The sequence below is a fragment of the Sinohyriopsis cumingii genome, chromosome 7, assembly GCF_028554795.1.
Source record: "Sinohyriopsis cumingii isolate HCF-2022 chromosome 7, ASM2855479v2, whole genome shotgun sequence".
In the NCBI taxonomy this organism is placed as follows: Eukaryota; Metazoa; Mollusca; class Bivalvia; order Unionida; family Unionidae; genus Sinohyriopsis; species Sinohyriopsis cumingii.
This window is the reverse complement of record NC_142967.1, coordinates 20,160,950-20,176,290: the sequence shown is the minus strand read 5'-3', so window position 1 is coordinate 20,176,290 and position 15,341 is coordinate 20,160,950. Positions and strand designations below refer to the sequence as shown.

Genomic DNA, 15,341 nt, shown 5'->3' with positions numbered 1-15,341 from the left:
GATGTGGGAGGTCGTGGGTTCAATCCCCAACTGAGTTATACCAAAGACTTATAAAAATGGTACTAACAGCTGCCTTACTTGGTACTCAGCATTAAGAGGTTAGTGTTTGGACTGGTTGGCCTGGTGTCAGGATAATGTGACTGGGTGGGATATCATGCTACATGTCTTCAGCATGATGCCCTAGTGCTAGACATCACTATAAACTGCCACACTGCAGACATCGTAGCAATGTGACTAAAAAATTGTTAAAGCTACGTTAAAAATCCAAATCGCACACAAACACACATTGTTCACAAATGCTGTTCTCAGGCTGAAAACTTACAAAATCTCTTATGATGAATGAATAATAACAAGATCACCAATTTCATGCAATTGCAAGCGAGAAAATGTGCGCACGATTTCTCAGCATTTTCATTAAGATCTGACAAAATATTGCCTCAAAACGACCAGTGTTTTCCTCTGCAGTCATTGCTGGTATACAAAAGTCACTGATCAAATAAATGAATGTATGTAGGGAGAAAGGTATAAAACCAACTGTAGGCATTCATCTTTATTTGTGGTTATTATTATTTTATCCTAAAAAATATTCCAACTATATTATAACAGGAGTTACTCAACTGCAAATTGTTCTAAAATTATTGGTTACAAAAGGAGCAAATTTATGTTTTGTGTCTGGGTTTGTACACCCCTGAAGATGTCTGAAGGGTTTTACCATCTTCTGAAGGAACATTTTTCTTGAATAAAAAGCAACATTCTGAGCTATGCTACTATCCAGAAACATTTCTTGAAACAGCTAGGCTATTCTGGTAAATGGTTTGGTTTTAGTCACAATTTTCAATATCTATAATATTTCTCCTTTTAATACATCATCCTTTATTGCACAATTATCCATAATGTCTGAAGGAAGACCAGTCACTGGTGACATGTAGCACTGTAAACCCTTCAGTTGAGACAGTGGGTAAAGTTCCAGAAGCCCCATGTATCATCAGTCACCTAAAATGAATGACAACAGACAAACTAGCATTCCCTTTTGTCTTGCACTATTCATTCAAGACTCGAGAGCACTGTCTCGAATGCTGGAAATATTCAGTATCTCATCACAAGTCTTACAAAATTGCTTATTTTCGTCCACCTTCAATGCTTCACCAAACCACTATAAAGCTGGTCTGTGATGACTATGTTTATTAAAAGGATATAACTGAGTTCTCTACGGATATCAAAAACCTGTAAAACTAGTTTCAAATTTTTAGCAACAATGCATTGCAGTAGCCCAGGGTAGTTTTCTTCAGGCATGGTGAGGTGCTATTAGTAATTGGCATAGAGAATTAGGTAAGGTAGGACTCATCAGGCAATGGAAGATAGTCAAACTTGGTCATGATGATTTAAAGAAATATCTACATTCCATGTATATAGGAATACAAACACACTAATGTTCACTTGTTTCATGACTCAAACATTCATATAAGACCTTATTTTTTTCAACACTTGTATGCTTGTGCCAATATAAAACTCGTGCATCCAGCTACAATACTACACACTTTTTGGAAACATTTATAACTAAATATTTCATTGCCTTTACATATAAAATCCAATGGAAGCCATGGTTGACAATTTGCATCATTATTTTCTATGCCTGTTCAGAATGCCCATTTGGTGAGTTACCTTTCCATATATATTGTAAGCAATCCTGTTTTTTATTTTGGGGTGATATTATCATTTCCAAACATTTATTTATCCATTTAAATGTGTCTGGATATATCTATGGGTTTTATAAATCTATTTTGTTTCTAGCCGGAATTAACAAATTGCATGTACATGACTTAATGGTTCTCTCATATCTGATTGGTGTTAGGTGTTTCATTAATTGTCAAATGAGTAAGAATTCTATAAGATTGTCAAGATGTGTGTTAATTGAACATGTATTTATCAGTCACCTGTCTTATAAAGATATGCATTAATTAGACATTTATCAGTCACATATCTTGTAAATATAAGCATTAATTTGACATGCATTTATCAGTCACCTGTCTTTTCAGGATGGAAATACATTACTTCGTTTCCACTCAGTATTCATGAGTTGTTGGAGTCGTCTTCCTTCTACATGATGCTGTCTCAAATGAATCATGCCAATTTTGTGCTAACAATTGAAAGGTACATTTAGGAACTGCAGACATGATTTTTCCTGATTCTTTTGCCTGGTTATTTATTTGATACAAACATTTACTAAACATATTCAACATTTATGTAGAATTTGTGAAGAGCTTTATCTGTCCTATTCTTCCTTTCTTCTTCTTTCTCTCTCTTGAATTTTATTATACAGAATTCACAAAATAACATTTCCTGTTTTCTTTCCTCATTCCTGCAGTTGTACACAAAAAGATATGTTCAGTATCTTTGTGTTTATTAAGTTCATATTGTTACAGGGTCACATTCCCATCTGCTGCTGTATATACATCTCAAGGTACATCAAGTGCAAGCTTGGTCAAATTAAAGTGCCACATGTGCAAATGGACACAACTCAATCCAATACCAACTAGTGTCAAGAACTAATTTAATAACTTAATTTTAGTGTATTACTCTACTGAAAACAAATATTTTAAAACTTTCTCTTATTGTTTAAATCGCATTTTAGTAGTACGTTTTTGACAGTACTAATAAAATTCAAGGAAATTATGAAGAAACTTGATTTTGAAAAAGTTAATTTAAGCATTTTTTCAAAAGCAAACCCCATTTTTTTTTAAATCAAAGGACTTTTCAATGCAAAGACTTTTCCAGAGTGTGCAAATCATTATCCAGCTACATGTCCATATTTGTTACCACCACTTATTTTTTCAAAAGCAAACTTTATTTTGATAAACAGATTTTCCCTAAAAGTATCATTAAAAAAAGGTCCCCATGGCAAATGGTAATTAAAGTTACAAAAAAATCATACATTAGTTAAACTGTGAGGTAGAACGAAATGTTTGGAATACTTAGTTGACACGTTGTCTGTTAGACCTAATAAATAGATCAGTGTTTTCAGATTTATGCAAAACACATCTGGTTGGCTAGAATAATTTTTAAAAATGCTCATTCCAAACCCCACCTCTGCCATTTATCAAATTAACCCATAACTGCAACACCTAATTTTATTCCTTTGAGAAAAAATGTTTTGTTAGTATTACTCAATGGCACCATGTTTTCCAACAGTCTGATACTGACTCCATAATTGGTGTTATCCAATTTAACTTGCTGTAAACCTGAACTAAAATGACTGCAACCAGCACCCAGTCATTAATGAATCGTGTTTTCAACTTTATGTCCCAAAATACCTGACACGAGTCTAGAACAACATGTGACCAATAACAAATAATATATGAAATAACACTGAATAATTACAGATTAATCAATGTTATCACACAGGTGTATTATTTGTTAATTTGTATAACAGATTCTATTTTGTAATTCAAAAATTCTAAAATACATTTTTCAAAGTTTACAAATGTTTTCTAAGGGGAAAACACGCCACCACCCTAACACCTACAATTTCCAGTGGACTAGAATATATGTTATTTCATAAGAAAACTACTATTTTGACCTCCACACTAGTAACAACATCAGCCAACCTGACGATGAAAATATTACCTCATTAATATCTTGGGATCTTGCTCATTACTGAACTCATACAAGACTTTGATGATATAAATTCATATTTAAAGTCTGATTAAAATCAGATCAGAAATATGGCTTCCAGAGAGATAACAAGCTCAGCCAATCTGATGCAAAGTCACCTAATTAGTATGCATGCAACTTGCTTATTATCAAATTCATGTGAGGTTTTGATGATATAAACCCTTACTCCATGTCTCATATCTTATTATGATATAAACCCTTACTCCATGTCTCATATCATATCAGAAATACAGACTCCCAACTTATGACAATTATTGATGCACAGCTTCATGATGCACTGACTGATGCCTGACAAACGGAGGATCATATTATGGACCAACAGCTGCATGATGCACAATGACTGATGCCTGACAAACGGAGGATCATATTATGGACCAACAGCTGCATGATGCACTGACTGATGCCTGACAAACGAAGGATCATATTATGGACCAACAGCTGCATGATGCACTGACTGATGCCTGACAAACGGAGGATCATATTATGGACCAACAGCTGCATGATGCACTGACTGATGCCTGACAAACGGAGGATCATATTATGGACCAACAGCTGCATGATGCACAATGACTGATGCCTCAGGACCATACCATAAGTTCACTTGGCCTTATGGCTAGCTAACTAGCACACATTATTCAATCTTTAAAGCTAGCCATCTCAACATCTGGTAATCTTGACAGCAAGTCTGATATGGTTTGGCACAAAGAATAAACAAGACAAAACCATTATTTCATTTAGATACGTCTCTGCTCAGCCCAAATAGCTCTGTTTTCTTTCTCCACAGCGGCATGGATAAGTCGGGATGAACAAGCTCACCATTAAGGCAAGGTTAAAATATATAAATGAAGTGAAGAGAAGAATGTATGCATGCATATGTGTTATGTATTGGAATTTAACTGCACAATAATGACTATGATGCCAATTATAACTAACGTTCTAAAAAATTAAGGATGAAATATTGCACAAAAACATTAGAAAGACAAAACCTTCCAAATAAATATAAACATAAAGTTCAACAAAATAATAAAATCCTTACAACACATGGTCAAATTTTTTAATATATAAACCAAATTCCCTCAAAAAATCCAAGATTTTTTCTTCAAGCAGTTTCTTCACAGAGTTTACAACAAAATACTTCTGTCTCACAGGGCGGAAGTTGACACACTCAACAAGAATGTGTTATACGCTATCTGTGGACACTGACAGGGTATGTAATCTATCTGTGGACACTGACAAGGTATGTAATCTATCTGTGGACACTGACAAGGTATGTAATCTATCTGTGGACACTGTCAAGGTATGTAATCTATCTGTGGACACTGACAAGGTATGTAATCTATCTGTGGACACTGACAAGGTATGTAATCTATCTGTGGACACTGACAAGGTATGTAATCTAGTCAAGGTTCAATATTTAGGAGGTATACAAGAAACTTGTGCACATGTCTAATACATGATTGTCACATATCTGAGATTTGTTCTATATGAAGGATGCCAATATGAAATGAAGAGTTGGGTAAATTTTACCATGACTTGTTAGAATTGTTGGACAATGTCACCACAATGGAAGGTTGTTGGTTGTTGTAATGTGTTTTTCAACACAAGTTATTTATTACCTGGGCGACTTTAGTCAAGTGCCTTTCCCATGAACACACCCCTGCAGCCAAAACAGTCTAGTACCAATGGTAGGATCTGAACCAACACCAGTGTAACCGTTACTCCTTATGGAAGGTTGTATTGTATTTATTACCTTATGGATAGCACTTTTTATAAATCAAACGTTTTAAAGCAAATAATGGATTAAAGTTATGGCTATTACGAAAATGCATGGATTGTATTGAGGCCAAACAGTAAAATAGGCCTAAAATTCAATGAACATGAGCACTTGTCTGAAAAAAAATTCAAAATCATTTAACATTCACACTGTAGCAATTGATCTTGAAAATTTTATTTCAAAATAAAACAATTTTTCCTAAAATGACGAATCCAATTTCAACTACCAAAGAAAATTCTCTAACATGACAAAAACTCTTTTGTAAGCTGTTGACACTTAATCATTTCTTCATATAAAATGAAAATACAGGACATATAATTAATCAAGTCAGAAACAAGAAAACTTCACACACTATTCAAGCCTAATCTGGACAGCTTTTTCTCTTCCTCAGTCATGAAGAAATAGGTCTGAAACCTAATGCTATCTTGTACCCTGCTTTATGAATTTATTTCCAGTACATCACAATCATAACAACAGTACAAAATCTGAAAATTCAAACAAAATGTTTTAAGAAAACAATTCAACTGTAGCATAAGTTATTAAAAAAAGGTTCAAGAATTGCAACTTTTACTCAAAATGACCCCTCTTACAATAATTAGACTAATATATCCGAACATGTGATTGATAATCCTACAACTAATGTAACCATTAGGTAATGTCATACAATTGCACAAAAAACTTTAGAATGCAAAGGAACTCAGTAACAATGAGATTTCCACTACTTTTTTGCAATGAGTCACAGTCTCAAAGCCCAATTACAACAGAAACAAATTTGGGAAAGATTTGTTTGCTTTTTTGTTTAGTTTTTTTAATACAAACTATACTGTTATAATAATGTCTAGCCTGGGTTGGGAATAACACTTCATTTGGCTTTGCCCTGATTGGCCACTCTTTCTATGGCAGCTTTCACCTGTTCTTCATCAGCTAGATAGTAATGCTTGACTGGTTTGAGATTCTCATCCAATTCATACACAAGAGGAATGCCTGGAAAACAAAGCATCTATTTAAATTTATAAATCTATCATAAACTTACAAGAAATGCACCCCCACTCACCCCACCCCTTTTTGTGTTCCTACCTTTAACTCTTGATACACATAATAGCCATCATTTAGAAAATAAGGTTAGGGTCTTATAAAGTAAATGCCTAACTTTGCTGCAAGGGGCTTAGCATTTAGAGTCATGCATTTTGCTTCAAGGGGCTTAGCATTTACAGTCATGCTTTTTTGCTGCAATTGGTTTAGCATTTACAGCTATGCTTTTTGCTGCAAGTGGATGTGCAATTACAGTTTTGCATTTTGCTGCAATTGGTTTAGCATTTACAGCTATGCTTTATGCTGCAAGTGGATTTGCAATTACAGTTTTGCATTTTGCTGCAACTGGTTTAGCATTTACAGCTATGCTTTTTGCAGCAAGTGGCTTAGCATTTACAGTTCTGCTTTCTCCATTCCTTTATAGATGGTAGTTAGGGACTAACAAAACTCTGTAGGTGATGGCAGTGTGTTGATGTTCTGAACCACCCTGAAGGGCAGATCTGGGTATCAATCTAAGGTGTATGTAGACAAGAAGGGCAAGGATTATAGTGGTCAAGATCAGTAAGGCCACTTACCAAGCAGGATTGGACTTCTTAAGCATTGTCATAATCATTTGTGTGCCTTAATGTATTGATATATGTCCTACATTTGATCAAATGCTGCATCTTTCTCATTTCATTAAAATCTTTCTAACATTGGCTCAAATGATTCTCCACATTTGGAAAACCTGATCCAATGTTTTAAAAGCTATTACATTTCATAGACCTATCACTTTAATTTCACAGAATGAAAAGATATGTTGAAGAACTAATTTCAGCATCATTGTTTCATCGACATCTAGTTCCAAGCCTGGAAAATAAATTGCATTTAACTTTTGTACGATTTTTCTACTTTCCAACTATAAAGAGAATGCATGGTTATTATATTTCTGATTTACATCTGAGCCCAGCTATAACACGCACACATTTCCTGTATTTGAGTCATGTTTGTGAGATTAGTTCCCATAAAATGACCAATGTATTATTTAACATTTGTAACTCACACTTAGCTGTAGCATAGAACCCTCCAGCATTAGGCAAGCAATATAAGGAAATGTCAGTAATATTGGACTGAAATGTCAGAAAGGTCAATTACAAAAGTCTAGACAAGACTTCATGAAAATTCATTTAAACCTGAGTTTCTTTCAATTAAAAGGTGATATAGCAGGGAAAGTATAACTTTTAAGTGCGTTGTTCTAAAATGCTGCTCATATAATTTCGAATGATTGATACCATCAGGGCAGAATATAGTGAGATACAAATTCTCTGGATTATGAGAACAAGATATGCCTATCATTAAGCCTTTCAACTGAGGATCAAATTCAGTTTGACCAGATTGGACAGCAATGTAATTACACAATGACAACCAAGCTCCAAATTTACTTCTTAATCTTCCAAGAACTGTGGGTTACTTTTATATTATTGAATATCTTTCTTTATCCTAATGTAAAATACTGTTGTCTGTAGCAAATACAAACCAGTCATTAAAGATCACAACAACTTACCTGCATGCTTTATTCTTCTGAAAAATACTATTTTCCTACTTAAGTCAAATTTGAACATTTCACCAACTCTGAGAATATAAATAATTCTGATGCTTCATGTACCATGGCCACTTTGTCCTCACTATACAAATGCACCAATAGTTTTTTTAATGTAAAGTTCTGATACAATGATAAAAAGAAAAACCTCGCTTTGGCACCCAATACACTCCTACAAGGAAAAGCCTTGCTTTGATCATGACAAAATTATTTATTTCATCTAAACATCCAAAGTACTATGGATCATCAAATCTGTAAATGGCAAAAGTTCATAACTTTTATGTGAAACACACACACACATTGTTTTATCTCAAACATGAACTGTTTGATGGGCAGATGCTCTACCAGCTAAAAAGAATATCCACGAAATAAAGATAATAACATTTCTTTCTTTTAACTGCCATGCATTGAAAGAATCTGATATTCTTCAGTGATAACAAGATTTCCAAATCAGCTGCCAAATTATGTCAGACAGGCACCATTTTCATTCAGGACCAAGTAGACATCATTAGATGGCTTTTTACACTCCATTCAGGGGAAGCTGTATACATGTGGCAGTGGTATAGGATATGCAACTGGCACCATTTTCATTTAGAACCAACTAGCATACATAAGATGTCTTCTTGTGAAACACTATGCTGATATAGCCATCATCCATCAGGGCAAAACTGAGGCAACAATATTTTTAAAACAGGAGTCCCACTGATAATGAATTGTGAAAATAATTTCCAGAAATTCAAGATAAGCCCATTTCTTCCTTTAAACTGGACGCTGAAACCATCTTTAATATACTTCAGCAATAACAGCATCTTCAATCAGATGCTGTGGAACACAGACTAGATGTCTGCTTGACAACACAGTCAGTACACATCATGTGTTTTGGTGAAATCCAATGTCATAATGATCAGCTAGCTGTTCAGGAAGAGTAGCAACAAGAATATTTAAACCATCTTCGTTCCGGACCAAGTAGGTAAAATAAGAAGTCTTATGGTGAAAAACTTTTGATTTAACTATCCATTTGGAGAAAAGTAAAAATAACAATATTTTGAAGGTAGAATTTCCATTTATGAAGATTAGCAAATGACATGATTTTCAAGACAGATGCTCTTACAGCTATATTGGAAGTTAGTTCAGCACCATTTTCATTTAAGACCAACTGTAAATCATAAGAAGTCACAGTGAAAAACCAACATAAATATGACTTTCTGTTCTGATCACCACCAATTGTACTTAGGATCTACTAAACAACATATTAAGAAGTTTTTCAATGAAAACCCCATGTTGATATGACCATCCATTTGGAAGTAGCAGTAACAACATTTTCATGATGGATGTCATGGTGTCTATCTTCTAAGTCATATCAGCACCTTCTTCACTAAGGACCAACAAGACATCATAGTAAGTCTTTTAGTAAAAATTCCACCTTGATATGACTATATATTCTGGAAGAGAATGTCAGTCATATGGTATATTGGATCAGAGCATTTCCATTTTTGACCAAACAGACACCATAAGAAATCTTTTAGTGAAAACCCCATGCTGACATGACCATCTATTCAAGAGGAGTAGTGACAACAAGATTTGCCAGATGGCCATTGTGACAGTCATGCTGTACATCAGATTAATACCATTTTCATTTGGGAGCATTTAGATCAGTGGTTCTCAAACATTTTCTTCATGGACCACTTAAACATAGCTGAGGATCTTGGCTGATGACTTAATGATTGCTAAGGGTCTCAGGAAACCACTTAATGACCTTTCATAATGTTCATTGTACCGTTAGCCAACTGTTTCAACCTTTCTATAGATCATCTGGAGCTTGTGGACCACCAGCGGTCTGCATAACACAGTTTGAGAACCAATCAATCAGACATCACAAGAAGTCCTCCTGTGAAAACCCAATGTTCACAAGTCATCTATTCAAGAGGAGTTGCAAAAAAATGTTCACGCTGGCTGCCATGGCAGTCATATTAGACATCAGATCAGCAGCATTTCTACTTAGGACCAACTAGGCATCATAAGTCTTGAGTGAAAACCAATGTTGATATGACCATTGATCAACAAGGAGGAGCAATAACATGATTTTCATGATGGCCTTTGTGGTGGCCATAGTAGATGTCAGAGAAGCACAATTTTCAGTTGCTGTTTTGGGGTTAATGCCATTTCTTAGCACAAGACAGGCTATATTTGGCAGCCAGTATAACTGGTGGAGAAAGAATCTGGGGAAAATATTTAAGAGCCACTGACCTGCTAAAAGTGACTGAAATTTTGTCTCACATACCCACAATGGCTGAGTAAAGTTCAAGACTCAAATATATACAGAGGCAAGATAGCAATAGCAGTGATTAGTAAAGACCGGCGCTATAGACCACTTGTCCAATATGATGGCCATACTGAGTGTCCGTTTGCATTATTTCATTTACAGTCAGCTACACACCATAACAACTCTTCAGATGAAAACATAACAAAAAGACTTTTCATTTATGAGGACGCCACAACATCTTCTAGATGGCCACCATGGCGTCCATATTGGACATCAGATTGTTACCATTTAATTTAGGACAGGACCTTCCTTATTGGAGGAGTAAAAATAATATGTTCAAGATGGCCATCATGGTGGCCATATAGGACATTACATTGGCACCATTTTACAAGACATCTTTTGGTCAAAGCACAATGTTGATATCACCAGCTTTCTAGGACAAGCAGCAAGAAGATTTTCAAAATGGCAATTGTGGTTGCCATACCGGTGGTCAAATTGGCACATATTCACTTTACATTCAGTGAAAACCACATGCAGGTATGACCATCCTTTCAGGAGAAATAGTGATAAGATTTTCAAGATGACCAGTGTGGTGGCCATATTGGATTTCTGAGTTTAGCACAACTAGACATCTTAATAAGTCTCTCAGTAAAAATTCTATGTTGACCGAACCATCAATTCAGGAGGAGTAGTGATAACAAGATTTGCAAGATAGCCATTGTGGCAACCATATTAGATGGTATATCAGAACCATTTTCATTTTAGACCAAGCAGACATCATAAGAGGTCTTCTGCTGAAAACTACACGCCAATACAACTTTCCAGTCAGGAGAAGCAGCAAAATGATTTTCATCTTGTCTGTTTTGGCAGTCATATTAAATGTCAGTTCAGCACCATTTTCAATTTGGACCACTAGGGCAATATTGAGAAAAATTTGTGTAAAAAACATGTTGATATGACCATCCATTCACAAGAAGCAATAACAAGGTTTTCAAGACATCTGTGGCCATATTGGATATTCAAGTGGCACCATTTTAATTTAGGACCACCCTGACCAAGGGATGAATGCATGGTTCAAGTTTTATGGTAATCTTTCAAGCAGCTTAGGAGGTTTAGTAATAACAAACTTGTGCTAGCAGATGGATAAATGGACAATAGACCATTTCATATGTTCTCCTGAACTACGGCCAGTTGAGCTCAAATTTGTTGAAAAATACATGTCATATAATAAAATTTTACGTTGAGAAATTTCCACACAGGGTTCAAGTACAAATTTTTTTTCCCAATGACTTTTCCAAGACTTCTCCAACACAACTTTATCATTTTCCCTGATTAAATTTTTTACTGTTTATCATGAAAAGACAGGAAAGTTGGATCTGTACATTGGAAATAATGATAATACTGACAAAAGGATGGGAAAGGTAATTATCTTTTTGTCAAAATGACCTTCTGCCCATACAGCTATCCAATCCACCCACTTTAACACTACGTACTAAGAAGCATGTAATGTGAGATTTTCAATTTTTGGACATCTTCCCTGACAATAATTTTATTTCTTAGATTTTCCAAGACCATGGGAATAATTTCCATATCCATGTTATCATCTCTAAATGTAAAAAAATTCAAGTTACTATACAAAATTTAACAGAAACACTAATAACCATTAATATAACTGATTTTTTTTTTTTTAAATTCGTGCAACTTTGGATCTGGTCTATTATTTACAACTCTATTGTCTTCAACTAAGTAATAAAAACGAAAGAAAACCAAGTTTTGTAAAATTCAACCAATAATTTATTTCCCTAGCATACAAAGTGAAAATTTAAAAAGAACTTACAGTAAAAAGAACTAAATGCCAAATAGTCCAAAATATTTATCACCAGTCCTAAAGTTTTAATTAAATTCCAGTGGTATTCCAAAAAAGATCCAATGCTGAAGGTGTAGTCTCAAATGTAGTGATGTACTAATGGTTTGAAGTGTAATGATGTGACAAGTCTTTTGATGAATCACAATAATATAATCCAAAATATCTTTGTTTAAATTTATAACAGTGTCTTTTCCCAAGAACTTTATTGAGCACTTGTAATTCTAGAGAATAATGTGATTAATTAAGTTTAGCCCAAATCCAAATACTGAACACAACAATAAGACTGATTCTGCCTGAAGATATTAAAGCAAGAATGGGTAATTTCTAGATAAACAAGTTTATAAAGCCCTCTACTTGACTTTTTTAAAACTATTACATAATGGAAACTTCCAATTATGAACAATCTGCTACTAAAATGATATTACAGAATGTGGTAAACATCAGGCAGACTATGTATTTTTATTGGGGAATTCCAATAACCAAGATCCAGACCTTAATAAATATGTTTACTTCTATTGATAATGATCTTTATATTAAACTTAATCTCCTTTAAAAATATTAGCTATGTATTATTTGTTTACAAAATAAAAACAACTTCAGGTGTCTCTAGTCAAAAACATCGTGAATTTGATGTCTGAAAAGGTCAAGTCCAAAATAAAATTATCCATGGCAAATATTGAATTTTCAAAACAAAGCTAACAAATAATGCAAATTAAATATACATAGCACTATCATGAACTTAATGTAACAGATGGGCATTAGACTAAATTCTATGAACTCAATGTACCATGTACCACACGAGCATTAGGACTAAACAATGAACTCAATGTACAAGCATTAGGAATAAATTCTATTAACTCAATATAACAATGTACAAGCATTAGGAATAAATTCTATTAACTCAATATAACAATGTACAAGCATTAGGAATAAATTCTATTAACTTAATATGCCATATGGGCATTAGGAATAAATTCTATGAACTCAATGTATAATATGGTCATTAGGACTAAATTCTATGAAATCAATATACCATACAGGCATGAGGACTAATTTCTATGAATTCAATATACCACATGGGCATTAGGACTAAATTCTATGAACTCAGTCTAACATATGGGCACGAGGACTAAATTCTATGAACCCAATATACCATATGGGCATGAGGACTAAATTCTATGAACTCAATCTACGACATGGGCATTAGGACTAAATTATATGAACTAAGTCTAACATGGGCAACAGGACTAAATTTTATGAACCCAATATACCATACAGACATGAGGACTAAATTCTATTAACTCAATATACTATGTGGGCATAAGGACTAATTTCTGTGAACTCAATGTAACATATGGGCGTGTGGACTAAATTATATGAACTCAATATACAATAAGGGCATTAGAACTAAATTCTATGAATTCAATATACCATATGGGCATGAGGACTAAATTCTATTAACTCAGTATACAATTTGGACATCAGAACTAAATTCTATGAACTCAATATACCATACGGGCATGAGGACTAAATTCTATGAACTCTATATACCATATGGACATGAGGACTAAATTCTTTTAACTCAATATACAATATGGACATCAGAACTAAATTCTATGAACTCAATATATGATACGAACATGAGGACTAAATTCTATGAACTCTATATACTATGTGAGCATAAGGACTAATTTCTGTGAACTCAATGTAACATACGGGCGTGTGGACTAAATTATATGAACTCAATATACAATATGGGCATTAGAACTAAATTCTATGAATTCAATATACCATATGGGCATGAGGACTAAATTCTATTAACTCAGTATACAATTTGGACATCAGAACTAAATTCTATGAACTCAATATACCATACGGGCATGAGGACTAAATTCTGTGAACTCTATATACCATATGGGCATGAGGACTAAATTCTTTTAACTCAATATACAATATGGACATCAGAACTAAATTCTATGAACTCAATATATGATACGGGCATGAGGACTAAATTCTATGAACTCTATATACTATGTGAGCATAAGGACTAATTTCCATGAACTCAATATACCATATGGGCATGAGGACTAAATTTTATGAACTCAATATAATATGTGAGCATAAAGACTAATTTCTATGAACTCAATGTAACATATGGGCACAAGGACTAAATTCTATGAACTCAATATAGCATATGGGCATTAGGACTAAATTCTATGAATTCAATATACCAGATGGGTATGCTGACTACATTTTAAGAACTCACTATACTATCTGGACATAAGGATTCAATTCCGTGAACTCTATGTACTATATGGGCATTAGGACTAAATTCTATGAACTCTTTGTACCATATGGGCATTAGTAGTGATGGGAATCGGTCAGAAATTCATAATCGATAACTGGTTCCACTTAACCAACTGATAATCGATTATAATCGGTTACTAAGAGCAAATTTTAATTTTTGTTTGTTATTCAGTTATATCTTTGATCAATAGTTCAAGATATTAGTAAATGTACAGGAGTAATCTCTTTTAATGACATGTATACTTTAACCTGATAATAATATTACATTTTTGTCTATTGTGTTGTGTTATTTTTGTTCTACATCTTTGTTAAATGAACGCAACTTTTTAAGGCTGATAAGTCATATGCAACGTAAATACTGCTAAAATCCCCCAAAATCCTTTCATTCATATGTGATGTGTCTATAATTTTAAGTGTAGAAGGACATGGTTTTCTTGTTTGTCATTGTTTACAAATACTACAAATAATGTTGCATTTAAAACTGAAACAAATCATCAAAATTTATTAACTCAACTATTTAACAACTTGATCATGTAATAATGGCTATATGTTTCTAATTATGAAATTTTGCACCTATGAAATATAATATGGTTTTATATTTGTAGTTGTGAAGGGAATTAATAAATTTCAGGTCAACTTTAGTGGCTGGGAGTTTTACTAACCTTTGTGCTTTGCATACGACTAAAAAGTAGTCTCCCTTTACACATAATCCATTATGGAGTTTCGCAATCGATTATCTTATTGGTTCGCTCAACCAACTGATGATCAATTATAATCGATAATCGGAACAACACTAGGCATTAGGACTAAGTTCTATGAACTCAATATACTATAAGATAAGATAAGA

The 15,341-nt window shown here is 33.9% G+C and overlaps 1 protein-coding gene across 1 annotated transcript in view; it reads right to left on the bottom strand.

The window, feature by feature from the left end:
- Window positions 1–5,604: 5,604 nt before the first annotated feature.
- LOC149794833 (putative phosphoglycerate mutase) overlaps window positions 5,605–15,341 on the bottom strand; it is a 30,088-nt gene continuing 20,351 nt past the window's right edge. The window contains exon 6 of the mRNA XM_089964492.1: window positions 5,605–6,430. Coding sequence (XP_089820618.1) covers window positions 6,309–6,430 — 122 coding nt within the window. The 3' untranslated portion in view covers window positions 5,605–6,308. The remainder of the gene's footprint in view (window positions 6,431–15,341) is intronic.